At 36.4% G+C, this 27,463-nt stretch overlaps 2 protein-coding genes across 17 annotated transcripts in view; one reads left to right on the forward strand and one right to left on the reverse strand.

The window, feature by feature from the left end:
- Positions 1 to 21,987, forward strand: part of DNAI7 (dynein axonemal intermediate chain 7) — a 92,211-nt gene extending 70,224 nt beyond the window's left edge. For 8 of the 10 annotated variants that reach the window (XM_055280353.2, XM_063639602.1, XM_055280350.2 and 5 more), the window contains 7 exons: positions 7,941 to 8,016; positions 9,292 to 9,452; positions 11,577 to 11,733; positions 15,996 to 16,210; positions 18,345 to 18,512; positions 20,048 to 20,161; positions 21,455 to 21,987. In XM_055280353.2, the coding sequence (XP_055136328.2) occupies positions 7,941 to 8,016; positions 9,292 to 9,452; positions 11,577 to 11,733; positions 15,996 to 16,210; positions 18,345 to 18,512; positions 20,048 to 20,161; positions 21,455 to 21,730 (1,167 nt within the window). In that variant the 3' untranslated portion in view covers positions 21,731 to 21,987. The remainder of the gene's footprint in view (positions 1 to 7,940; positions 8,017 to 9,291; positions 9,453 to 11,576; positions 11,734 to 15,995; positions 16,211 to 18,344; positions 18,513 to 20,047; positions 20,162 to 21,454) is intronic. The other 2 variants (XM_055280354.2, XM_055280356.2) reach the window with 1 other exon arrangement.
- The window catches only part of IRAG2 (inositol 1,4,5-triphosphate receptor associated 2), a 118,250-nt gene continuing 112,727 nt past the window's right edge, over positions 21,941 to 27,463 (reverse strand). For 6 of the 7 annotated variants that reach the window (XM_063639596.1, XM_063639597.1, XM_055280346.2 and 3 more), the window contains 5 exons: positions 26,323 to 26,385; positions 26,167 to 26,216; positions 25,762 to 25,863; positions 23,217 to 23,324; positions 21,941 to 22,444 (listed from right to left, as the gene is read on the reverse strand). In XM_063639596.1, the coding sequence (XP_063495666.1) occupies positions 22,201 to 22,444; positions 23,217 to 23,324; positions 25,762 to 25,863; positions 26,167 to 26,216; positions 26,323 to 26,385 (567 nt within the window). In that variant the 3' untranslated portion in view covers positions 21,941 to 22,200. The remainder of the gene's footprint in view (positions 22,445 to 23,216; positions 23,325 to 25,761; positions 25,864 to 26,166; positions 26,217 to 26,322; positions 26,386 to 27,463) is intronic. The other variant, XM_063639599.1, reaches the window with a different exon arrangement.

The raw sequence follows: 27,463 nt of genomic DNA on the forward strand, positions 1-27,463 counted from the left end.
CTCTGCAGTTCTGATCCTCCACCCCTTTAGTGATCCGGCATCGTATGTGGTGATAGGAAGACTCTTGCTGTCACTACTTCAGCCTTAGGAAAGGTGTGCTCCTCCCATTCCAGTTGGAACTCAGTGTGCGTTTGAAGCAATTTACAGACAGTGTAAAGTTAAGTTTGTATTCCTATATAATCACGGCTACAAGAGAACTAACATAACCCTAAATTTCATTCATAATACAATTTGTGTGTGTGTGACAAAATGTATTCTAAATGTTTTAAACTGCCATATAAATTCATGGTACTCAACTTTTGTGTGTATGTGTATAAATTAGGGACTACATGTAAGATCAGTAGGCAAACTTAACTATGTTTTGGATTTAGAGAAAAAAATTCTCTGTTTTTCCAGCTTTTTCTTTTTTTTGGTTGGTAAACTGCTTACCTCACAATTTTAGGTTGGCATATTTTATTATAAATCTTACATTTTTTATATCTTTATAATGACTTTAGAGACTGATGCAAGGCAAGTATGATATAATAATGCAGGCAATTATGGCCCACAACATATGAGTTATGTTTGATATGTTAGATAATCACAAATAACAAGTATTTAGTATTTTGGTCATTTAAAAAATTAAATCTCTTACATTAGATGTACACATTGTTTTCCTTTTCATGAGTGCAGCAAGAAGTTTGCCACTAGAGGGCTCTTAATACCACATTTTAGTTCATTTAAATGTGTAATACTAATATTATAGGTATTGGGTAATACTGTCTTCCTAATTACTATATCATGCAAACTTTTTAGAAAAGCCTAATTTAAGTGTAGCACATTTGTGAGAAATTTTTTTTCTAATGAGAATTACCTTCAGAACTACATTAGTGATCTAAGGGGCATGCATTATAGTATGTGGGTCTTTGAACTTTTAAAAGTTAAAGTAGTCTCTGGCTTTAAGATAGTTTAAGCAAACATATACAGGATTTAACATAAATATTTTATATATGTAATGTATATGTTATTTGTCAAACATTTACTAAATACCTGCTATTGATAAGGGATTCAACACGATCTTTTTTTTAATGAGCTAACAATCTTGTGGATTAGAAGAGTAAGAGTTACCATATATTCTAATATGTGCAATGAGAGAGATTCTACATGGGGGTTAAGAGATCAAAATAGTCTGGGCGTGGTGGCTCATGCCTATAATCCCAGCACTTTGGGAGGCTGAGGCAGGGGCATCACCTGAGGTCGGGAGTTTGAGACCAGCCTGACCAACATGGAGAAAACCCATCTCTACTAAAAATACAAAATTAGCCAGGTGTGGTGGTGGGTGCCTGTAATCCCAGCCACTCAGGAGGCTGAGGCAGGAGAATCACTTGAACCTGGGAGGTGGAGGTGGAGGTTGTGGTGAGCCGAGATCGCGCCATTGCACTCCAGCCTTGGCAATAAGAGTGAAACTCCATCTCAGAAAAAAAAAAAAAAAAAAAAAAAAATCAAAATATCAAAATGAACTCAAAATAAAAACAAATGAACAGATTGGAAGTCTTCTCTCATGAGGTAACATGAGCTGAATCTTTTGGTATAGCATGGAGAAGTTTAGATAGGAAAGGAAGTTATTCTGGTCAGAGGGAAAAGTATGGAGACATGAAATAGCCTTAGTAATTTGGGATGTTTTGTGATCATCATGGATAAATTAAAAATCCATGGGAATAGGTTATATAAAAAACCTAGCATCAGAGCTCCTTAACATTCAACAACCTTTAACCTGCCATAAATGTATGTTTTCAGTGCATTTCCAGGTCATACCCTGGGAATTGTTCTCATTTCCTTACTCACTTACTGAATATTTATCATATGCCTACCTCTATGTGGTAGGCACCATTCTGGCCCTTAGGGGAGGATGGCCAAAGGACAAATAAGGCTCCTTCTCTCATAATTTACGTACAAATTAGGAAAAATCAACAATAAATAAGAAAAAGTAGAAAATACCATATAGTAATCATTCATGCACCGAATTAAACAGGATTAAACTGGGAGTGACTTTACATTGGGTAGTTAGGGAGAGCCTGTTTGATGGGGTTTTAGATGAGACCCAGATGACAAGAAGGAATCAGCTATAAAAATAATGAAGGTAAAAATAGTCTTCAGGCACAATTATTGCAGAAGTCATAAAACAGAAGTGAGAAGGAAGGCCAGCGACTGATGTATGATGGGCAAGAAGCAAAGTAGTATGTAATAAAGTTGGAAAGGGAGGCAGAAGCCAGATAAAGTCAGGCTTTGCAAGCCAGAGTGAGAATTTAGGCTTTTATTGTAAATGCAGTGGGGAGCCATTAGAGGGTGGTAAGTAGGAAGGAGTGTGACATGATGTGATGTAAGGCCCTGAAAGGTTATTCCGGCTACTATATAGAGAACAAATTGTGAGGGGCCAGAATAAAAGCACAGTATCTAGTTAAATAGTACTGGCAAGTAATAAGAAGTCATGGTGGTTCGGACAGAGGTTGCAGTAAGAGTTATAGAAAGATGAATATGTTTGGGAGATGTTTTGGAGGTAAAATATATCTTACTGAGTTTTTATTTTGAGAAATGAGGCATATGGTGGTACAGTTTACAGAGATGAACAAGAATAGACTGAAACAGTTGAGAGTGGCTATGAAACAAAGAGTTCTGTTTGGGTCATGGTAAGTTTGGGGGATGCAAGTGGAAATGACAGGTAGGCAAATGTGAACCTGGAGTTCAGAGGAAAGTCAGACACAGTTGCCATGTACATGTTCGTGTGCAGGTTATGTTCTGAACTTCTGGAGTCAAGGAGTACAATGTGTGTGACCTACAGAGCATCACTAGCTTATATTTGGGAACCATTGGTCTATAGATAGTATTTAAAGCCACTGGAATGAATGAGACCAGTAGACTCAGGATAATTATTCTTAATGCTGTATTTTCAAAATTCATTTTCAAGTCCTTATCAAGAATCAGTTCCAACAATTTATTTTGAGTTATAGTAAAATTTAAATTATCTTTTGATGAAAAAGTATATTTCAGATCAATGAATTTCTTTTGCATAGATCTTCTGTTGATACATAATAAAATTCAAGACATTCTATCAAACTTGTAAAGTGTTCAGTGCTGACATTTTGCAGATATTATCAAGATCATTTACTTCATTAATAATTGTTGGCATCAGTTTCATATATTCTCTTCCAATACTTTAATGGTTTTTGTAGCTTTTGATTGGTTTAGTTTTGTTTTTACATTTAAATCTTATATCCATCTGGAATTTATTTTAGTGTAAAGTGAGAAGAATGAATCTAAATTTATTTTATTGCAAATCTTAGCCAGCTGTCTCAAAACACATACCATATAAACCTAGGCTTTTTCCATTGATCTGAAATGCCATATGCTAAATTTTCAAGTGGATCCTATGATCTGTTTCTGGAATCTATATTCTGTTTGTATTAATCCACCTATTAATGATAGGTTATGTTTTTATATCAAATTCAAATTGCACATATACTAAGGAATTTCTATGTTATAATATCTGTGCATTTATCAAGTTGCAATGAAAATTATTTGCTAGTGTCCCATGACATTCTTTCATGTTATAAGCCAGTTCTTATATACACTGAGCCAAGATATCATTGAAAAGTTATACTTTAGCTACGTTCTCTGATTCTTATTGTGTCAACATTTCCAAGCAAACATCTTTTAGAAATTGTTATTTACTCTAAATCTATTATGTCTATAAATTTAATACAACTGAAGTAAAAATTCCGGTTGTTTTTGAGACTTGACAAAATACTATTAAAGTTTACCTAGAAGAAAAAAATACTTGGAAAACACCCAATTTTGTAAAAGAATTATGATGAAAGAGGACCTTCATTACCAGATATAAAACATAATGAAAATAGGAATAAAGAAGTATTTTTTCGGCTTCATTGCCAATAAACACAAGGAGTTTATTATTATTATTATATATAAAGCTTATACATTATACCTGCATTGTCAGCAAATGAGATTTGAAGTTTTTGTGCAGGAGCACATTCTGATGATACTGTTGCAATTACAGGAATATATTCTAGACTAGTTATCAAAATTAAGGAGCTTGTGCTAGAATGTAAGTTGACTCACTGCATCCTTCTAGAAGTCTAACTTCAAAAAGTCAATTGAGCTAAAGAGTAGTACAGTTTTTTTAAAAATTCACTTATGTAAAGGCAATGTGTTATATGCAAGAATATCCTCTTTATGATATGGTAATGTAGAAACTGATAAATTCCTGTTGTTGCATGCTGAGGTGAAGTACTCGTGTTTATCAAGGGAAAAGTTCTGTTGAGAAAGTCTGAATTCCTAGTGTTCCTGCAAGATAAGAAGCCAGTTTGGTCTAAACTCTTTGAAGAGTTCTCAACTTTTTGAAGATATGAATTAGATTGACTTACCTATTGGTCTGATATCTTTGGTATTTTTATTGATCACAATCCTCCCTGAAAGAAATAAATGCAGCTTGGTTTTTAAAGGTAAATAATGCCAAAGGCCACCTGGCTATCCCACAGGCACCTCAAATTCAACGTTCCACAATCAAATTCATTACTTTTCCCCCAAACCTGTCCTTCCTCCTCCTTTTCTTTTTTCTTTTTTTGGTGCTAATTTTTATCACTCTCTACCTTAATTACCTAAATCCAACACCTGAACATCAGCCGTAGCCTCTCCCTTGCTTTACTTTTATATCCAGTCCCTCTTCAAGTTAGGTTGCTTTTAATTCCTTATCATCTCTCCTGTAAGCTCTTTCTAGTGGCCCTGGTTGCTTCTGCCTTGGGTAGGTCCTGATCTTGTCTACACTGGACTTCTAGCACTTCACTGAGCAGCCCATTCATCAGGTGGCTGCCAGAATACTCTTTCTAAATGCAAATTTCTTCACATTAGGTTCCTACTGAAGGCCTTTTATGAGCTCTCCTTTACCCATAGGAGAAATTCTAAAGTCTTTAGAGTGGCATTCAAAGCTCTCCACAATCTGGCCCCTGCACCTCTCCAGCCTCAGATCTTTACACCCTCCTAGCATGCCTCACTCCAGCTATACCTGACCACTTGAAGTGCTTGGAACCCTGTTTTGCTTCATGCCTTTCACTTTCGCTCACATTAGAATTCTCTCCCACCCTTTTTGGGGGAGGATCTATTAATATTTATCTTTCAATATTTAGTTCAACAAACCTGGAAGCATCAGGTTACCTGACTTCAAAGTATACTACAGGGCTACAATAACCAAAACAGCATGGTACTGGTACAAAAACAGGCACATAGACCAATGGAACAGATAAGAGAGACCAGAAATAAGGCCACACATCTGCAAACATCTCATCTTCAACAAAGCTGACAAAAACAAACAATGGGGAAAAGACTCCCTATTCAATAAAAATGGTTCTGGGATAACTGGCTAGCCATAAGCAGAAGATTGAAACTGTACCCCTTTCTTATACTGTTTACAAAAATCAACTCAATGTGGATGAAAGACTTAAATGTAAAACCCAAAATTATAAAAACCCTGGAAGACAACCCAGGCAGTACAATCCTGGACATAGATTTCATGAAAAAGACACCAAACGCAATTGCAACAAAAGCAAAAATTGATTAAGTGGCATCTAATTAAACTTAAGAGTTTATGCACAGCAAAAGAAACTATCAACAAAGCAAACAAACAGCCTGCAGAATGGTAGAAAATATTTGCAAACTGCATCTGGCAAAGGTCCAATATCCAGCATCTATAAGGAACTTAAATTTACAAGAGAAAAACAACCCTATTAAAAAGTGGGCAAAGGACATGAATAGACACTTTTCAAAAGAAGACATATGTGTGGCCTAGAAGCATATGAAAAGAAGCCCAATATCACTGGTCATTAGAGAAATGTAAATCAAAGCCACAATGAGATACCATCTCACACTAGTCAGAATGGCTACTACTAAAAAGTCAAAAAATAAAAGTTGCTGGTGAGGTTGCGGAGAGTAGGGAACACTTACACACTGTTGGTAGGAGTGTAAATTAGTTCAACCATTGTGCAAAGCAATATGGTGATTCCTCAAAGAGCTAAAAGCAGAATTACTATTTTACCCAGCAATCCCATTACTGGGTATATACTCAGAGGAATATAAATCATTCTACCATAAAGTAACATGAACGTGAATGTTCATTGTAGCACTCTTCACAATAGCAAAGACATGGAATCAACCTAAATGCCCATCAGTGACAGATTGGATAAAGAAAATGTACATATACACTGTGGAATACTATGCAGCCATAAGAAAGAATGAGATCATGTCTTTTGCAGGAACATGGATGGAGCTGAAGGCTATTATCCTTAGCAAACTAATGCAGGAACATAAAACCAAATGCCACATGTTCTCACTTGCAAGTGGGAGCTAAATGATAAGAACTCATGAACACAAAGAAGAGAACAGCAGACACTGGGGCCTTCTTAGGAGTAGAGGGTGGGAGGAGAGCAAGGAGCAGAAAAATAACTATTGGGTACTAGGCTTCATACCTAGGTGGTGAGATAATCTGTACAACAAACCCCTGTGACCTGAGTTTGCCTATACAACAAGCCTTCACTTGTACTCTGGAACCTGAAATAAAAGTTAAAAAAAAATTTAGTTCAAACTTACTACCTTTAGGTAAGAGAGGTATTGCCTGTCTTCACCCACCCATTTTCCCACAGAATTAACTCTTCTTCCTTGTACTCCTATTGTGGATCCCTTACTTTATACTACAACACTCACAAAAATATACCCATTGGTTTACTTGCTTCCCTAATAGACTGGAAGTTCCTTATGTCAGGGATCTTGTTTTTTATTGCCAGTGTCTAGCAATGCCACTACTATTTAGAAGCTCTGTAATTTTTTTTTTGAATGAATAAATAAGGGAGAAGGTTCAGAGGCATGATGGAGAGGGTTTGCAGAGAATGCAACAGTGTTAAAGCTGGTCAGGAGGAAGACACATAGGGCAATATGGTGATGAGAGATGGGAAAGGCTAGTTTACTAATGGGGACTTGTCTGTGTATGATGGTTAAGAGTCATGGGAATAACTAGCTTTAAATTTCTGACTAGAACTCTGGTATAAGGTTATTCTGTTGCTGCAGAAGTACAGGTACTACCTGAAGTCAAATGAAGTTTGCTGGATGTCATTCAATTTGCAAGTATTAGCGCGCGCGCACACACACACACACACACACGATTTTTATACTAGCAACACTGCATTTATCTAGTGCTTTACATTACCCAAAGTTCTTTTATTTCCATTATCTCATTTGACCCTTTAAACAGTTATCTCCCTCGGCTTCAGTTTCCTTATTTCTTTGGATTGTTTGCAAGATGTGTTATATGTCTGATACACAGTTAAATACCAAATATGTTACCATTACATCAGGAATTTGAGGCTCATAATAGTTAAATGACTTGCTCAAGGTCAGAAAGGTAAGTTAGTGGCAGATTTAGACATAAAGTCTAGATTATTTTTACTGCACTAGAGTACGATGGGATACTATCTTCTACATTACTTGAGCCGCAACATCTTTAATTTCCTTGAGAGACTTACCCAAAAGCAGGCTTTGGGATGACTCTACCAGAGCTGATTATCAAATTTAAGCAAAATCTACCTCCTGGATAAACCAAAATGCAAATATAAATAATATTTTTTATAGCTTGCATTGCTTCCTAATCTCCATCTTTTACACTTGAGGATTTTCAGCAGAGAATCTGAGCAGGGTAGCCTCTTGCCCTTGTGAAGTTTTGTAGATACTTTAATTGCTTTTTAAAATACTGCTTTTGAGACCAGTTTTATGGTAGAGCAAGTATCAGTTTGGGGTTTTCGGCCTAGAATTAAAGTACCAGGCATCTGAAGTGAGGACTGGAACACAATGACTGTATATGTAGACACTGACAATCACACCCATATGTCTGTGGTTTTTTATAGAGTTCTGCTGAGGAAGAATCTGAAGCCATAAAATGTGAACGAGAGATGAAAGTATTAAGTGAAACTGTTTTAGCAGGTATTCTAAATTACATTTTAAGAATTTAACTTTATTGAGATTTTCTTCTTACAGAAGAAATACAGGATCATTGTTAAAAAAAATTCAGACATTGCAAAAATATTTTTAAAGTGAAAATTCTTCATAGTCCCTTTTCTGAGATAACAGTGTTAACAGATTTCTTTGCTCAATTTATCCCTGTCTCTCTTAATTTCTCATAAAACTATGGGATTATATTATACAAATGTTTTTGTTGAGAATTACTTTTTTCCCACCTAACAATGTGTTACATACATGGAACACAATATATATTTCATATAAATGAATATTCAACATTATTCTAAGAATACATTGGTAACCTCACTTTTTAAAGTAGTTGTATAATTCCATCCAATAATGGAACACTATTTAAATCCTCGTTGATAGGTTGTTTCTAATTTTGTATTACTACGATGTTGTAATGAACTTTCACAAGTACACACACACAACTGAAAATCTCACAACACTTCTGGGTATTCACAAGTGTTTGCATTCAGTCTTGTCCTGGCAAATAGCAGTTGGATATAGTTTAGAAATGTCAAGGCAATAGTGATGTCTAATTTGTCGATCTTTTAGTTTGAGATTTATATACATCTTTTCTGTTAACTTTATGCTTCTTTCCCCATAACTTCTAGGAATCTATTTTCTATATATTTCTTAGCATATTTTTTCATAACAGGCCTTAAACTTCACTTTTTCTTTCTTCTTCTTCTTTTTTTTTTTTGAGATGAGATCTTGCTCTGTTGCCCAGTAGTGGTGCGGATTATGGCTCACTGCAGCCTCAACTGCCCAGGCTCCAGTAATTCTCCCACCTCAGCCTGCTGAGTAGCTGGGACCACAGGCAGGCACCACCAGGCTAGCTAATTTTTAAATTATTTATAGAGATGGGGTCTTGCTATGTTGCCCAGACTCGTCTTAACTCCTAGGCTCGAGCGATCCTCCCACCTCAGCCTCGCCAAGTGCTGGGCATGAATCACTGCCCCCGGCCTGTTTTCATTTTAATAATAACACATGCTTATTGTATGGTTTCATAGATGAAATAAAAATTATGTCCTCCCCTACACCCCACCATTACCCATGCCTATTTCCACTTCCAAGGTCAGCTCTATGAATCATTTTGAGTTAACCACTTTTTGAAAAGTTTTAGTAGCTAGTTGAATAGAAACTTCCTTTACCAGTATGAGAATTTTTAAATTTCTTTCCTAAGAACATACTAAACTGTAATCTATTTGAAAATGTTAATCTGATTAATTTTAGCACAGTTGTTGCTGGTAGAGAATTCTTCTGAAAAGCCAGATTTCTTTGAAGACAATGTGGTGGATTTATGCCAGTTCACAACTCTGGGTGGAGTGTACCACTTGGATATTTTGGAGCTTCCTCCACAGTGTAAACCAGTGAAGGGATGGATGATTGTGGAAGTAGGTTGATTCTTGAATCAAAACTTATAAGTAAAATAATTGCTCACACTTTTACTTTATTTCATATTATCTAACATCTAATAAGCTTTAACCCTATCAAACAAACACAAAGGAAAAAATGTAATTTTAAACTGTCTTAAATGTATTGGTATTGAAAATTTGAATCAGATACTAAAAGAATCTAAAATAATATGAAGTTTATACTAGAATTCATATGTTAGCTTCATTGTAAATTTACATCATTATGTTTTGTTAGTGCCAATTTGGTCTTAATAATAATATTCTAGATCAGAGGTTGGCAAACTTTTTCTGTAACAGGCCAGATGGTAAGTATTTTCACCTTCGTGGTCCCTACCAGCTCTGATGCAGCTACTCAACTCAGCCATTGCAGCACTAAAACTGCTGTGTCTAAACGAATGGGCACAGCTATGTTCCAATAAAACTTTATTTACAAAAATTGGTGGTGGGTGGGATTTCCCAGGGACCGTAGTTTGTGGACTCTATTCTAAATCAGTGGTTGTCAATATGTGTTCCCTCAAGCAGAGGCATCAGCATCCTCTGGCATCATCTGGGAATTTGCTAGAAATGCAAATTAATGAGCCCCACCTCAAACTTACTAAATCAGAAACCCTGGAGGTAAGGCTCAACAACGTGTCTTGGAAAAATACACCCTAAAGTTTGAAAATCACTAGTCAACCCTTGATATACAAAATGTGGTCCTAAATCAACAGCGTTGAACCAGCAGCATTAGTGTCAGTTGGAAACATGCAAGAAATGCATAATTTTGGGCTGCACCTCAGAGCTGTGGAATCTGCAGTTGAACAAGATCCCCAGGTAACTCCTATGCACACTGAAGTTTGAAAATCACCAGTTTACATGATGCCAATGCTGCTGATGCCCTGACCACACTTTGGTGATAACAGTTGTTAGATCATCTTTCAAGGAGTTTCTCACCCCTGTTTTGTAAGTAGTAACACTTGTCCTATTATTGACTTGGTTTATTTTTAACTTAACCTCATGGTGGCTTGCTTCCCATAGAATACTACCATATATACCCAGTTCTGTTGTCATAGGCTAACCCTTCCTTCCTCTCTCTCTCTCTCCTCTCTTCTTCCTGTCTGTCTCTCTCTTTTCTTCTCACCCTCTCTCCCCTAACACAACCTGTACACGGATTGCTGGGTACTTCTCACCCACAGTCCTATCCATTAAGGACCTTGGTGCATTCTTGCTTTTGAGAAGTATTTCCCAACCTTTTTTCCCCTCTGTTATTGCCCTAATCACCTGCCACTCCAACAAAATTTTAATATTCTCTTTATTCATAAGGTCCCAGCCTGAGCTGGGGTTTTCAAGAATCCATCTAAAGATCTGTTGTTGTTGACTTTTGTCACAGTGTCCTGAGACCACTTCATGCTCTCCCCTTGAACCCAAAGAATCCTCCTTCATAGCTGTTTTTCTCTCCTGCAACAAAGAGGCTTTCCTCATTTTCAAGGCTTTTTCAATAACTTTCCACCTCTTCTAGAATCTTGCCCTAATTTTTCCTCTATTTTCTAATATTTTTAAATCTTTCTTCCTTCCCTAGATCCTTGTCTGCTGCATTCAGATAATGCACAAATCTTCCTTATCCGAGAAAAATCTGCTGTCTGGTTAATTCACTTTCATTCATTCATTTCCTTTCTTCTCAATAGGTTGTCTATGTTTCTTTCTGTCTTTACCTACACACCCTTAGCCTGGTATTAGAGCATATGATTTAGGGTCCCATATACCTGTTTTTGAGTTCTGGTGCCACTCTGAAGTCATTTTGTAATCTTTGTCAAATACTTGATTTTTCTAAGTCTTAGTTATCATATCTGTTAAATATAAGCCTTTAGGATTGCTTAGAGGAATAAAATGATGAGGAAGCCCCACCACACAATCTGGCCCATAGGAAGTTCTGTATATTCATATTTAGTAACTTTCTCAATCATGTATCTTTTAAATTTTGTTGTGACATTTTGTTAATCTCTGTATAAATTGGATCAAACTGCAGTGCTTATTAAAAATAACTAGAAAGCTTATTCAGTACTGTTTACATTTTTCACTGTTACCAGTCAACTAACTTGATGTTGTTTTGGTCATTTTTAAAAGATACTCAAAGAAGGATTACAGAAATACACATATCCTCCGGAAACTGCAGAAGACTTTGAGACAGAAAATGCTTTCCCACCTATAGAGGTCGCACTTGAGGTTCCTGAGAATGTAATGTTTTTTGAGGATCCTATGGTTGTGAGGTGGGATGCTGAAGGTACAGCTTTTATATTATGTAATAAAAGGAGGGATAATCATAAAAACCCTTAAGTTGAAACAGAAAGTGTAGTGTATTAACTGAGCTTATTATCTTACATATTTCTATGCCAATTCTAGGGTCTTGTTTTGTTTGTTCTTAATGGAAATGAATAAGTGTTGGAGTTTAAAATTTGCTGAGTGTTGTAACTATTAACTCCTAAAGTATCTGTATCTGCCATTGTCTATGAATAATTACTTTATGGTTATATCATTATATTTCTAAAAAATGAGTGAAACGCTGGGCATGGTGGCTCACGCCTGTAAATCCCAGCACTTTGGGAGGCCAAGATGGGCAGATCACCTGAGCTCAGGAGTTCAAGACCAGCCTGGGCAACATGGTGAAACCCCGCCTCTCTACTAAAACATTACAAAAATTAGCTGGGTGTGGTGGTGTGCACCTGTAATCCCAGCTATTTGGGAGTCTGAGACATGAGAATCGCCTGAACCCGGGAGGTGGAGGTTGCCATGAACTGACACGGTGCCACCGCACTTCATCCTGGGCGACAGAGTGAGACTCTGTCTCAAAAAAACAAACAGGCCAGGCGCGGTGGCTCACGCCTGCAATCTCAGCACTTTGGGAGGCTGAGGCAGGTGGGTCACCTGGGGTCAGGAGTTTGACATTAGCCTGGCCAACATGGTGAAATCTCATCTCTACTAAAATAGAAAATGAGCGGGGCGTGGTGGCACACACCTGTAATCCCAGCTACTCCGTAGGCTGAGGCAGGACAATAGCTTGATCCCCGGAGGCGGAGGTTGCAGTGAGCCATGATGGCGCCACTGCACTTCAGTCTGGGCCACAGAGCAAGACTGTGCCTCAAAACAAAACAAACAGGCAAAAATGAGTGAAAATATTAAAATCAGGCCAGGCCTGTGGCTCACGCCTGTAATCCTAGCACTTTGGGGTGCCAAGGTGGATGTATCACCTGAGGTCAGGAGTTCGAGACCAGCCTGGCCAACATAGTAAAACCCCATCTCTACTAAAAATACAAAAATTAATGGAGCATGGTGGCACATGCCTGTAGTCCCAGCTACTTGGGAGGCTGAGGCAGAAGAATTGCTTGAACCTGGGAGGCAGAGGTCGCAATGAGCCGAGATTGCACCACTGCACTCCAGACAGAGTGAGACTCCCTCCGTCTCAAAACAAAAAAAAAAAAAAAAAAAAAAAAAGAAAAAATATCAAAACAGTTTAGCAAATCAAAAGCAGATAAAAAGTCTGCTCTTCTGAAATAACCAAATAGTTCAGATTTGGATAATTAGTATTTGATTAATGTTAATCATTTATCAATTGTACACAAGTATTGGGGATGAGGAATGGGCAAATAGGAAACCTGAGAAAGGGAAAACTAGCCACTTGTATACCTTTTTATTTTTGAGCCATGGGACATTATTGCTTATTCAAAACTTAAATATTAATAAAATTATAAGTATCTATAGTGATATAAGCTAATGATTTGTTAATCATTAACAAATACCTCCTTTGGAGTAGGCTCTCTGAATTTTGAAAAATCTTGGTCTGGTGAGTTAATGTATGCCGTTTTTAAGGATCCTAGATGAGAGGAGTACACCTTTGTTTTTAAGGTTGTTTTATATCCGTCTGTTGGTGAAGGGATTTATATACTTGGTGATGGGCTAGGAACAAATATCACTAAGGCACAGAGCTTTTACATAATCTACTTATTTATGGAAAATTTAGGAACAGAGAATTTAGGAATTTATACCAAGAAGTTTAAATATTTTGTATTTTAAATTTTTTAATGAATGCCCTGGTGCTCTACATTTTTGTTTGTATAGACAGACCTATAAGATGTATTATTTATATTCTAGAAATAGTCTGTGTATTAAAACAGTAGGCCGGTCGCAGTGGCTCACACCTGTAATCCCAGCACTTTGGGAGGCTGAGGTGGGTAGATTACTTGAGCTCAGGAGTTCAAGACCAGCCTGGGCAACATGGAGAAACCCCATCTCCACAAAAAGTACAAAAACTAGCCAGGCATGGTGGTATATGCCTGTAGTCCCAGCTACCCCAGAGGCTGAGGTGGGAGCATTGTTTGAGCCCAGGAGGTTGAGGATGCAGTGAGCTGTGATCGTGCCCCAGCACTCCAGGGTGGGTGACAGAGTGAGACCCTGTCTCAAAAAGTAAAAAATAAGTTAAAAAACCTAGTAAATTCTTACATATTAAACTATAAAATACATCAATATGAACAACTGTATCTCTTTTGATATTGTTTCAGAGGTGTCACTTTAATGGTAATATTCCTAAGTATTTATCACATTAAAAATTAGTAACACAGCTGGGTGTGGTAGCTCATGCCTGTACTCCTAGCACTTTGGGAGGCTGAGGCAGGCGGATCACCTGAGGTCAGGAGTTCAAGACCAGCCTGGCCAACATGGCGAAACCGTGTCTCTACTTAAAAAAATTAGGCAGGCGTGGTGTCACGTGCCTGTAATCCTAGCTATACAGGAGGCTGAGGCAGGAGAATTGCTCGAACCTGGGAGGCGGAGGTTGTAGTGAGCTGAGATCGCACCATTGCACTCCAGCCTGGGTGACAATGGTGAAACTGTCTGAAAAAAAAAATTATTCACATGAAATTAGAATTAGACAAGGTAAATTATTCCACACAATTCGGGGAAATAAACTTGTGCAAAATTTCACTCTACAACTTCAGTAATTAGAAAGCAGTAATTTACAACTCTAGTAATTTTTAAACCATGGGGAAACATTTTCCCGGAACTACTAGAAATTTAGAGAATTTATTTATAGGTAATAAGTTTTTACCTTATAAATTAAAATTATTTGTTAATGTAGCGACAAAAAGAGGAATTAAAAATAAGTTTGTGAATGTAATTGTATTTATTATATGAAATTTAAGAGTAAAAACTAGTCAACAGAACCCTCCAATCGAGAGCAGGAAAGAGAGCTAAGTAGAAACGGAGAGTGCGTCTCTCCATTTCATAAATGAAAATGGTTCATTTATTTGTCCTATAAAGATGACCCCTCCCCCCAACCAAAAAAAAAGAAAGAAATACAGAGATAAATGAGGCATAGTTTCTTCCTCTTGGAGTTTCAAAAGTTGTAGGAGAGGCAGACAGGAAAACACCATATTGTAATACAGCATAGTAGGGTGCTAGCATCGATGTAAAGTGCTGTAAAGCATGACACAGATGGCTCAATCTTTAGAGTATTGGAAGCTTCTCACAGGTTGGAATGTTGAACAGGGCCCTCAAAGATGAAGAGAATGTTTGCATGCAAGTTTCTGTGTGGCCGTGTTTTCAGTTCAGTATGTACCTAAGAGTGGAATTGCTGGGTTGAGTGCTGAGTTTACATTTAACTTTCAAAGAAACTGCCAAATTGTTTTTCAAAGTAGCCGTACCATTTTACATGTCTGCCAGCAGTATATGAGGTTTTCTGTTTGTTCATAACATTTGTTATTTATCTTTTTGATGATAGCCATTCTAGTCGGTGTGAAGTAGCGTTCCATTGTGGTTTTATTTCCCTAATGTTGATCATCTTTTTAAGTACTTATTTGCCTTTCATATCTCTTCTTTGGTGAAATGTTTATTCAAACCATTTACCCACTTTTAAATTAGGTTGTGTTTTATTATTGAGTTGTAAGAGATACAAAAGACCACCTACAGGAAGCACATTAATCGTTGCCTGGGGCTGGAGGTGGGAATGGGAATTAACTGTAAATGGACATAAGGATCTTACTGAGGGGACAAAAATGTTCTAAAACTGGATTGTGGTGATGGTTGCACAACTGGGTAAGTTAACTAAAGATAATTGAATTGCATACAAAAAATACATGAATTTTGAAGTCATTTTAAAGCAAAGCTGAAGAGAGTTTCTCTGAAAGATTAGGGAAGGTATTGTAGGAGGAAAGAACTGTATGTGCCGAGGCCCAGAGGTGTACATAGAATGTTGTTAGGGAAAGAAAAAAAGTGGGGCTGAAAAGAGAAAAACTTTTTCCCTTGAGAAGTGGCAAGGGATGGAGCCAATAAAGTGAGTCAAAGCTTCGTTCTGAAGGTCTTACCATGCTGAGGAGGTGGGACTTGATCCTGTAGGCAGGGGAAATCTCTCAGCAAAGTTGGCCTTCTTTTGAGTTTCTATTCTAAATATGAAAGATCAATTTATACACAAAGCAATTTTTTCGGTGGTTTCATTTATCTTTTTTTAATAGGGAAAAAATGAAACTAGTGTCACTTTCTTCATTAATTATAAAGGTAAACATTGGAGAACTGATGGCATCAGCAATGTATCCTACAAACCAAAAGAAAGACTTGTAACATTCAGCCTGGACACCTTTGGCCCTGTTACCCTGATTCAAGATGCTCATATTAACATGCCGTATCAGTCTTGGGAACTAAGACCACTTGATGTAAATAAAGTACTTTTAACTGTGACTACAGTATTTACTGAGATTCAAATACAAATTAAGGTGAGTTACTCTTATAGCTGTTACGTACTGTCGTATCAGAGGTAAACCATTTTGATGGAATACTAGTTTGTCAAAAGCAATCAATGGCTGCTGGTTTATATATTGAAATATAAGTGTCATAATGACCTTAAAAATGTACCTTGAGCTATATTTCTAAATGAAATATTAGTTGAATAATTAAATAGGAAATAACATGTAAATAGCAAGGCTCAAACTTAAATTTGTACCCTAAAGTTACTAGGGATAGATCAACTGATGAACCAACAACCCTGGTTGCAGTATGAATTTCAGAGTTTTTGATCCACCCTAAAGGGGCTATGTGATCTTTATCATCCAGCCATTTGAAATCCTTTTTGAGGTTGGTTTCTCTCTGAATGATCCCTTATTGCTCATCAGTCAGAAATTATATAGCCTGGGCCAAGCACGGTGGCTCATGCCTGGAATCCGAGCACTTTGGGAGGCCGAAGTGGGTGGATCATGAGGTCAGGAGTTTGAGACCAGCCTGGCCAATATGGTGAAAGCCCATCTCTACTAATAATACAAAAATTAGCTGGGCATGGTGGCATGCGCCTGTAGTCTCAGCTACTCGGGAGGCTGAGGCAGAACAATCGCTTGAACCTGGGAGGCAGAGGTTGCAGTGAGCCAAGATTGTGCCACTGCACTCCATTCTGGGTGACAGAGCAAGACTCCATCTCAAAAACAACAACAACAACAACAACAACAGCAACAACAAAAAACTAGATGAGATGGGAGATGGAGTGCCATAGAATTATTAGTGTGCAAGTGCTCTTAAAATGCTTCTGGTCTACCCTCCTATTGTATATAGAGAGAAACTAAGGCCCATAGAGGTTAGGTTACGTGACCTTTCTGAGATTGTGTAAGGGGATTGTATTGCTGGAGCCTCCTTTCAGGCTTCCCTGTGCCATTCCAGCAGCCCTGACGACCCTTGTGCAGAGATTCTTCTTCTAGACTCATGGAAAAATACAAGCATCTTCGCAAAGTTCACTTATTAATATGACGATTGAAACACCCAAGACTGTTCAGTGTGCGTTTCAGGTTAGTAGATCTGTGCTGTCTAATGCGGTAGCTACCAGCCATATGTAGCTACTGCATGTGACTAGTCCAAATTAGCACATGCTCTAACTGTAAAATAAACACAAATTTTGAGTTCTTGGTATGAAGAAAAGAATGTAAACTCTCAATAATTTCTATACTGATTACATATTGAAATATTTTAGATATATTGGGTTAAATGAAATATATTATTAACATTAAAAATAACATTCAATATTAACATATTGAAATATTTTAGATATATTGGGTTAAATGAAATATATTATTAACATTAAAAAAGAACAGATGTGTAGGCTAGGTGCGGTGGCTCACGCCTGTAATCCCAGCACTTTAGGAGGCCGAGGCGGGCAGATCACAAGGTCAGGAGATCGAGACCATCCTGGCTAACACGGTGAAACCCTGTCTCTACTAAAAATACAAAAAATTAGCCGGGTGTGGTGGTGGGCACCTGTAGTCCCAGCTACTAGGGAGGCTGAAGCAGGAGAATGGTGTGAACCTGGGAGGCAGAGCTTGCAGTGAGCCAAGATCACGCCACTGCACTCCAGCCTGGGCGACAGAGGGAGACTGTCTCAAAAAAAAAAAAAAAAAAAAAAAACCAGATGTGAATTCCATACACCTTCAAACTATCACTTTGTGCGAGACTTTAAAACTGGATAATAATATTGCCTCATTATGTTAACTTTTACGGGTGTGAAAAGAATGATCCCTAAAAGTACAATCATAATTGTTATCTAATAACTACTTTAATTCAATGTGAACCTATGCATATTCTTATATTATAACTTACAAAATAGGAGGCTTGAGAGATGCTATAGTCCATTCTTTGATTGTTCTGATGAAGCCCAAAAACAGTTAGTAAACTAAACTGCTTAATGTAACATGCAGACTTTGTGTCAGAGCATTCAGATGAGGCTTAAGATATACTTGCCCTGCATTCTTTCTAATATAGAGTGATAGATGACTTTTAAAAATATATAAAGCATCTAAAGGCTGCACCTGGAGTGATACTGAAGTAATGATTTAACTTACGTAAAAGCTTCTTTTTTCTTATTTAAACTAGGAAAACCTCTGCATGTTATCTTCAATCAAACTAAAAGACAAGAAACACATCTCTATTTTGGAAGGAACCTGGATGACTCCTATTCCTTTCATTATTGCTTTGAAAGAAGCTGGACTGAATATCTTTCCTACTAGACACTCTCATTTTTATGTTATTATAAACAATAAGGCAAGAATGAATCTTTCCAAATGTGGTGGACATTTAAAATGTTAGCAATTATTAAATGTTATATAATTTAATATTATATACACTGTGTTTTATATATTCCTTTATACAGTATTATAAAGAAATAAGTGAAAAGACCAGAAATCCAGGGTTCTCTCAAGTTTAATAATTTTCCCTAAGAAAGTAAGCCTGTAGTACGATCTTCATATTGACAAATGGAGCATATCCACAGACGGTCAGTTTAGTGCAAAGGTAGTTTAAGCAATTCTCATTTTATATACTTTCTTTTTGCATTACGGGATGATATTATATAAGATTTCTTAAAAGAGTAAATAACTGCACTTTCCCAAACATGGTTAGTTAGGCAGAATTAAAAATACAAGGACCACCAATGTACAAAACCCACTTCCTTTAGTTTCTTGGCAAAGCCTCCATGTCTATGTACTGTTTCATGTTCCTCATAAGGCTTTAGTTCAGTAAGATCCTTCCAGGTTAAACTGGGCTTCTTGAGGATGGGGGTCATTTCTTAATGAACGTTGATTCTTCTAGCATCTAGCGTAGTCCTAGAATATATAGTAGATGCTTAGTAAACGTTTGTGATATATGAAGACACAAAGTAACTTCTAATCATGAAAAGTGAATTTGTAGGCAGAAGAGTTCTATACTCAAGAATATTCATGAATGTATCAGAAAATGACAATATAAGTAGATATTCAATTTTATTTAGAAATAAGTGTATGTACATATATGCATAGGAAAAAAAAACCCTTGGTTTTAGTAACTCAAATTGCCTGTTACTCTACAATGTTGAATGTAGTGTTCTGTTCATGCTTTCAGAATATTCTACTCCAGGAGATATTTTTTTCTGAACACTGTGTGCTAGGCACTATTTTAGATGATTAGGATATATCAGTGAATGAAACAAAGGTCCTTACCTTTGTTTTCGTTCACAGTCGAAGGAAAACATTTAAAAAATAAATTATTAGTATGTTAAAAAGGTGAAAAGTGCTATGGAAAAAAAGAAAAGGTAGATCAGGAATAGTGAGGCTGAGGCCATATGATACCCATATTAAATAGGGTGTCAGGGAGGGCAGCTCAATGAGAGATAACACTTGAGTGAAACTCAAAGGCGGGGACTTTAGCCACGTGCACATCTGGGGAAGCACCTTCCTGGTAAACAACTGTAGCAAGAGCCCCGAGGGAGTGGCCTGGTGTGCTGGAGGATTGGAGGAACACCATGGAAACCACGGGGCCTGGAACTGAGAGAGCAAAGGGAGAAGAAAAAGAGGTCGGCAGGTAATGGGGTATATGTGGAGTCAGGAGTAGGGATGTCAGAGGGCCGTGCAAGTTGTCGTTAACTTTGAACTCTATTCTCAGAGAAAGGGAAGCCATTGCCCAGTGTTGAGAGGAGTCATGTACTCTGACTTACAATTTTAAGTGGATCCGTCTGTGTTGAGAATAGACTGAAGGAGGCCAAAGACGGAGGAAGACTTGTTGGGAGACTCAAAGATCAATTCTATTTGTTTTTATATTGACAGGTTCCTTTGGTAGAAGTGAAAGCTTATCGACAGATGGCCCTACTAAGTTCTGCTTTTGCCTTTGGTTGGAGCAAGTGGAACCTACTATGTAATTCTACAAAAGTTGTATTTAAGGTATGATATGTAGAAACCCATAAAACTACTTTGTCCTCCAAAAGAAGATAAAGTACTCAAAGACTAAATGAATGTAGACCATGGCTTCCCCTCTTAGAAAAGTTAAAATTAACATTCAATACGGAATTTTAAAATTTCAAATTTTTGGCCAAGCATGGTGGCTCACGCCTGCAATCCCGGCACTATGGGAGGCCGAGGCGGGCGGATCACCTGAGGTCAGGAGTTCGAGACCAGCCTGACCAATATGGTGAAACCCCATTTCTACCAAAAATACAAAATTAGCCAAGTGTGGTGGCATGTGCCTGTAATCCCAGCTACTCAGGAGGCAGGAGAATCGCTTGAACCTGAGAGGTGGAGGTTGTGGTGAGCTAAAATCATGCCATTGCACTCCAGCCTGGGCAACGAGAACAAAATTCCATCTCAAAAAAAAAAAAAAAAAATTCAAATTTTTTGTCAAAAATATAAATCCAAATTATATAAAGTTTATTCCTTTGTTGTCCAAGCTCTTGACTTCAAGCCAGGCCAGAGTCCTTGTATCTCTTTACAAATTGACTCAAGAACAAATGGAAGCCTTGCCAGGTGCAGTGGCTCACACGTGTAATCCCAGCCACTTGGGAGGCTGAGGTGGAAGGATCACTTGGGCCCCGGAATTTGAGGCTGAAGTGAGCTATGATCACACCACTGCACCCGAGCCTGAACAACAGAGTGAGACCCTCATCTCTTAAAAAAAAGAGCAAATGGAGGCTTTTAACATTAATTGATCTGTGACTTTCAGGCCCTCTCCTCTGAGAGGGTTAGTCCTCCAACTTCCTGATGCCTTCTTGTTATCAGGTGGTAGTAACCATATCAAATTCTAAAAGCTGATGAATATTTTGGCCTAAACAAGCCACCGTATTTATTTCTCGTTTATTGCGTGTTTCCCCCACTCAAATATAAGCTCCTTGAGGGCAGGGCTTTGTTGTTGCAGTTATTTATATATGTTGTATGTCTATATTTCTTCTGTGTTTTCTTTCTCTGTTATATCCTCAGCACTTAGAACAGTACCTCACACATGATAGGCACTCAATAAATATTTGTTGCATGAATTAATACATATGGATAAGCTCCATAATCACCAAAATATAAACAGTGTGATGGTTTTTCAAAACCCAGTAATGGAACACATAGACTGTTTCTTTTAACCTTGGCAATTTTGGGGGATAAATGGGGCCCTTCAAATAATAATCTACCAAAATACTGAATAGAAGAGGAATTATTAACAACTTGCTTGAATTTCCTTTTTTTTTTTTTTAGGTGAGGGAACACCTTACTGAAGAATGTACTGAGAATCCTAATTGGGCCCTTTTAATGTTTAGTGGTGACAGAGCACAAAGACTGAAGATCAAGGAAAAGAGTGAGGCATTTTCTGAAGCGCTTAAAGAAGAAACTGAGTTTCATTCTACTTTATATCACATGGTGAAGGATTTTGCTTCTAAAGAAGCAATGGAGAAAGTCAGGAGTTCCAACTGTCAGTTTGTCAACTCTGTGTGCCACATGCTGCTCTCTACCAGATTGCTCAGCTACTCCTAACCTCCACTTACAAACTGTATTCAGTATGAAGAACCAAGCATGGTGAAAGACAGGTATTTCTGCAACAGAATGTAATGAGTGAATGAATACCTTTCAAATCAACTATTACAATTTTCTAATCAGCATTTTCTACTCAAGTTTTATTTTAAACACAGCATTTTTATTTTCCTTTGAATACTTGGCCTGTTAAGAATTTCAGCTTTCACTCTATGAAGATTTAAATGATTCTTTATTTCAATAAACTTTAACAAACAATATATAATATTTCTTCCTTAAAAAGCTCATAGGCAGACTTCCCCATTGTATTTTAGTTGGGGAGATAAAGGCAAAAAGAGGACATGTAAGATATCTTCCAGTCATTCTGAGAACCTCTGGTTTCATGCATACTTTCCCAGCTAAAAGTTACTAATTTACGAAGTTCAGATACTGAAACTTAAAAATCAAGATCCATATATTAGGATGTCCTGCTATCACACTGGTGGTGGCCCATTGTGTCGGAGTCTGGCAAATGGCCACAAGATATGTTCTAGAGACGTCCATGAGTCCTCTTCCTGTGTGGGAGCGGCATCCACAGACTTCTGGAATAATCGGCCTGTGAGGAAGCTCATCAAAGCTGCAAACAGTACAATGAATGCAATAGAGAGCCAGAGGGCCTTATTAGCCTTTCTGATGGAGGACTTGAGATTTGTTGCCCAGGAAGCTATTGTGTCATAACTATAAGGAAAACACAAATAGAATTTGGTAATCGGTAATTTGTCATTAGAAACATTCCTTTTGCTAACAACACCAATCAGGTGATCTGCCCTCCATATCCCCAAAAATGCCTTTTAATCAACATATTATGATTTATCATTTTGGTTTGGGAAACAATCTGCCTCCCACCCTTTATAACTATTAGGATTAAAGAAATGATATGCTATGATGAGAATCTGAAAATTATGTGATGTAGGCAGTATCTTCTAATAAGTACATACAAGTATCTCATTCTTTCAGTAAGGTAAGGCAACATATTCCTACAGTGGAAACGAAAATGTTATTTGCTGGGTAGAGTGGATGTCTGTGTATGTCCTTATGTGTGTGTACAGTAGTCCCCCTTTATTCTTGTGGGATATGCTCCAAGACCTCCAGTGGATGCCTGAAGCCGAAAATAGTACTAAACCCAGTATATACTGTTTTTATATACTGTTTTTTTCCTATGGATACATGCCTGTAATAAAATCGAATTTATAAATTAGGCACAGTAAAAGATTAACTAACATAAAATAGAATAATTTATAACTATATTACAGTAAAAGTTATGTGAATGTAGTCTGTCTGTCAAAATAGGTAACATAGGTTCAAGGATAACCTGAGGTACAACGTTTGTTATTCATCTTAAACAATTTGGCATGTCTTTTAGTAATTTGATTAAGATTAATACTGTCAGCACTGCCTCACCCTTTCCCATTCCACTGAAATGGTAGAATTTATCAAGTAGATAACTTACACTGAAGAGACATCCCACTTTGATGGATTATTTTTCTTTTCAGAAAGACTTGGCTTCCTTGTCCTTTCTACTATTTCTTCTCCGGGTGGCTCTGAGTCATCTTTAGTTCTGTAAATGTTGTTTTTAATATTTATTTGAAACTAAGGATAATATGCTATAATCATAAAATATTGCTAAATCTTACTGTAACTCAAGAGGCTTACAAATATTTGTTCTGTTTTACGGAAACTCGATAAATATCTAACTCTAAAAATCAAATCGCCAGATTTATAATTTAAACCTTTCATAGAAATTTAATTAAAAAATAAGTTCTTCTATTTAGAAAAATGTATAGAAAGTTAAAAAGAACATTCAGAAGTTAGTCTCACCACTCATCATTAACCAATGTTATTACTATGATTTCTTTCTCTGCATATATATATATATATATATATATGTGTGTGTGTGTGTGCATGTTTAACCATACTTTATTGAACACTTCAATCTCAGCACTTTGGGAGGCCAAGGAAGGGGACTCCTCCCAAGGATCTCAGGACTCCGGGGATTGCTTGAGCCCTGGAGTTGGAGGCTGTAGTGAGCTATGGTTGTACTACTGCACTCCAGCCTAGGCAACAGAGTCAGACTCTGTCTCTTAAAAGTATATATATATTATATATACACATATTTATAGATTATATACACATATTTATATATTATGCATATATTATGTATTTATATAATACATATTTAATACACATATTTTTATATATGTACACATATTTATATATGTGTGCATATATTATATAAATACGTGTATATATATATATATATATATATATATATTTGACAGAGTCTGACTCTGTTGCCTAGGCTGGAGTATATATATAGTATATATACACATTTATATATAATATATACACATTTACCTATATATGCATATTAATATATACTTATATGAAGTTTTTAATATAGAATATGTGTGTATATGTGTATATATATTTTTATGTATATGTTATATGTAATACATATTAATAGGTATATTTTATATATGGGTGTGTATATATACCTGTGTGTATGTGTGTATATAAAATGTGGACACCATATTCTTCCTTTTAAATTTTATTTAACATTAGTAAAAATCTTCTCTCATTATTACTGATTTTATTCCTTTCTCTGTATGATTTCCAATCGGTGCTAACTTGGAGTAACATCAGAGTTTATTTTTTTCTCTGAAAATCCTAATAATTTAAAAAGTGTTTTTGAAAATATTCTCAAACTAGTTAAAAGTTTAGTTAAAATAAATTAGTATTCAGTGAACTGGGAAATAGCAATTGATTGACTGCATTTTAAATCAAATCATATTATTTAAAGAGGTGTTCCTCCACCTAAGCAAAACATAATTGTTCCACTATATTTGCTGATGAGTTCCTAGTTGGATTTGAATTTTGAAATCTCAAGCTCATAATACCCTCAGAATTGCCAAAGGGAAATGTGTCTCAAAGACTTTTTTTCATTCAAATATCTATAGGAAACAAATATGATAGACTTTAGTTTTTAAAGAAAACAAGACCCAAACGCCAGAATAAATTGCATTTCTATAAGATTCTCAAGGTTTCAGTCCTGTTTACAAAGACTTCTCAGTAGACATCATGCCATACTAACAAAAAGCAAAAACTAGGTAATCTTTTGAAGGAGACTCTTTAACTGATTTTCTTTTTCCAACCAGCTCAAAAAAGATTCATTATGTTAACTGTAAATCTGAAAAGAGTTTGTAACACATGCAGTAGGCTCCCAGGACTTAAAAAAAAAAAAAAAAAAAAAAAAAACCAAAACAGATTATTTGAGGGTTGCACCATGTCATGCTCATCTTTATATTCCTTAGAATTGAGCAGTCTCCATCACATGGTAGGCACTCACGAAAATGTATAAAATAAACTAAAATCATCTCCTTAAGATCCCTCACTTTAACAGACATGAAAACTGAGACCAAGTAAGTTAGGCACTTTTTCTAATGTCACCCAAGGACTCTGAGGTAGCATCTGCATATCCCTCCTTCTTGCCCTCTGCCTTTCACTATAGAAGTATATTTGTTGAGTTTACTAGATACAGAGAGAGCAATTCAGAATTTCATGTTTCCTCTACTCTCCATTTACATAAATGGAAGATAGATGTACATACATGTTACATATGTGCCTATATGTTATATATGTCATGTTTTTAAAAATATATAAATAGATGGACACTTTACTTCTGTGGCTCTTTATTGACCTTTCCCCATTATAGACAGACACCTGGACAGGAAAAAAATTATCTTCACAAATATGGCAAATTCCAGGGTCTTTTCTAACTTAAGACCTCAAATTTTGCCATTCTGAGAGCTGTGAGAGTGAATGTATTAATATTCACAAATAACATTTATATTGTGCTTTATAGTTTATAAAAGTGTTTTACAATGAATTATCTTTTTAATGATACAGCATTATTTCATCTCCATGGAATAAAAGTGATTCCCATTGTTTATGCCCCAGTTCATGTCAGGTTAATAAACATACTGAGCTTCACCTACTTTAGTTCACATTTTTCTTCTTCAGCATCTGCCCAGGAATAGGTGCTAATAAATCGAGGTAATGAGGGACGGTGTTCACTCTGCTTTGACCCCAAAATACGCCTAAATAAAGATGATTATAGCCACTTGTCAAATCAAATACATCTGTAGCCGTTATCAATTTATTTCCTACTGCTTAAATAAATACAAAATTATATGTCCTAATTCTTTTTTCTTGGCACATTCACAGATCTCCTACTTCATGATAAGAAAAACTTCATAATTAGATACCAATTTATATAATTATTCTGTTTACACTTTGTACAAATCAAACATTACTATATCACTTAATTCGAGCACTCATTTAGTTTAGCCCAAGTATAAAATAGTAAGGTTCCCAAAGAGGAACCATAAAATTACACTTACCAACTGCTTGACCTCCTACTGAATCGATCATTATTTTCCATCCCAGCCACCTTTAGAAGTTCAAATGTTAAAAGAAATTATAAAATATACGTTTATATTTTCTGTCATATGAAAATTAATTTGCCTTTGACTAAGAACACTTAGGAATTGTCTTACCATTCCTGCATTTCCAATATTTCTGGGTAAAGAGGCAATAGTCACTCTTCGAAGAGAAGATGGCTACCAGAAGGAGGAAAATGTACATTGAGAAAACTCTCAATAATTTCTCATTATATGCAACACCAATAAATATCCTTGTACATGCGTATCCATGCACTTGACCACAGCTGAGTTAAACAGTAGACATATCTTAAAGGATCCTCTTGTGGCCAAATTGTCTTCCAGAAATACTTTACCAATTTATATTCCACCTAACTCAATGTTGGATTATTATAATTTATGCCAATCAAATATAAGATTTCTTGTTTAGGTTTGTAATTATTTGTCTTCTAGAAACATTGAACATTGTTTTATGTTAAATAATCATGTATTTATCTTCTCTGAGAACCACCTGTTTATGTTCACCACCTTTGTCTATATTAATTTTGTTTATATTGAATTTTCATATTTCTGGCAGAAATTTTTTATTGTTAATCCAGCCAAGTCTATTCTTCTCTTTTGCTACCATTGCTTCTATGCTTAGAAAGATTTCTCCCAACTCAGGAGGAGATAAATATGCACCTACATGTGTAGCTTTTTTGTTCATGATTTCATTTTTTTTCCATTTAACACATTTAAGGATTGTCATGATGTTTTAATGAATGGGTGTGTTTCCTGAGATTTGTACAGAAAAGCATTATATAGTATTATGTGGTTCTTAAGGTTTAATTACATCAGGATACAAATTTTTAAAAAATGTAATAAATAAACTAAGGGGGTTCCATGTGAATCGTTATCTTAAACCATCATCCCTAATTTAATTTCATAGGTTAGTTGAGCATCAAGAATATGAAACTGTGGCCCAAGAAACTTGGTTTCTAATCATGCTCCTACCAATACATGATCATAACTGATCACTTCTGTGTTTCTCTTCCCTCATCTGAAAAAGAGGGATTTGTATGGAATGATTTTAAAGTCACTTATTCAAAAATTCTGTATATCTATGAAATCCTGATTTTTACACTGTGGCAAAACCTGCCAGTTGACCTTCAGTATCACATTCTTCCTTCTCAATAATAAGCCTCCTGATTTTTAGCTAGGCATACAGCCTCTCAAATACACACTGTATTTTCCTGTCTCATTCGTAACAAAGAATGGA

This window comes from Symphalangus syndactylus, chromosome 5, assembly GCF_028878055.3.
Source record: "Symphalangus syndactylus isolate Jambi chromosome 5, NHGRI_mSymSyn1-v2.1_pri, whole genome shotgun sequence".
Classification (NCBI taxonomy): domain Eukaryota; kingdom Metazoa; phylum Chordata; class Mammalia; order Primates; family Hylobatidae; genus Symphalangus; species Symphalangus syndactylus.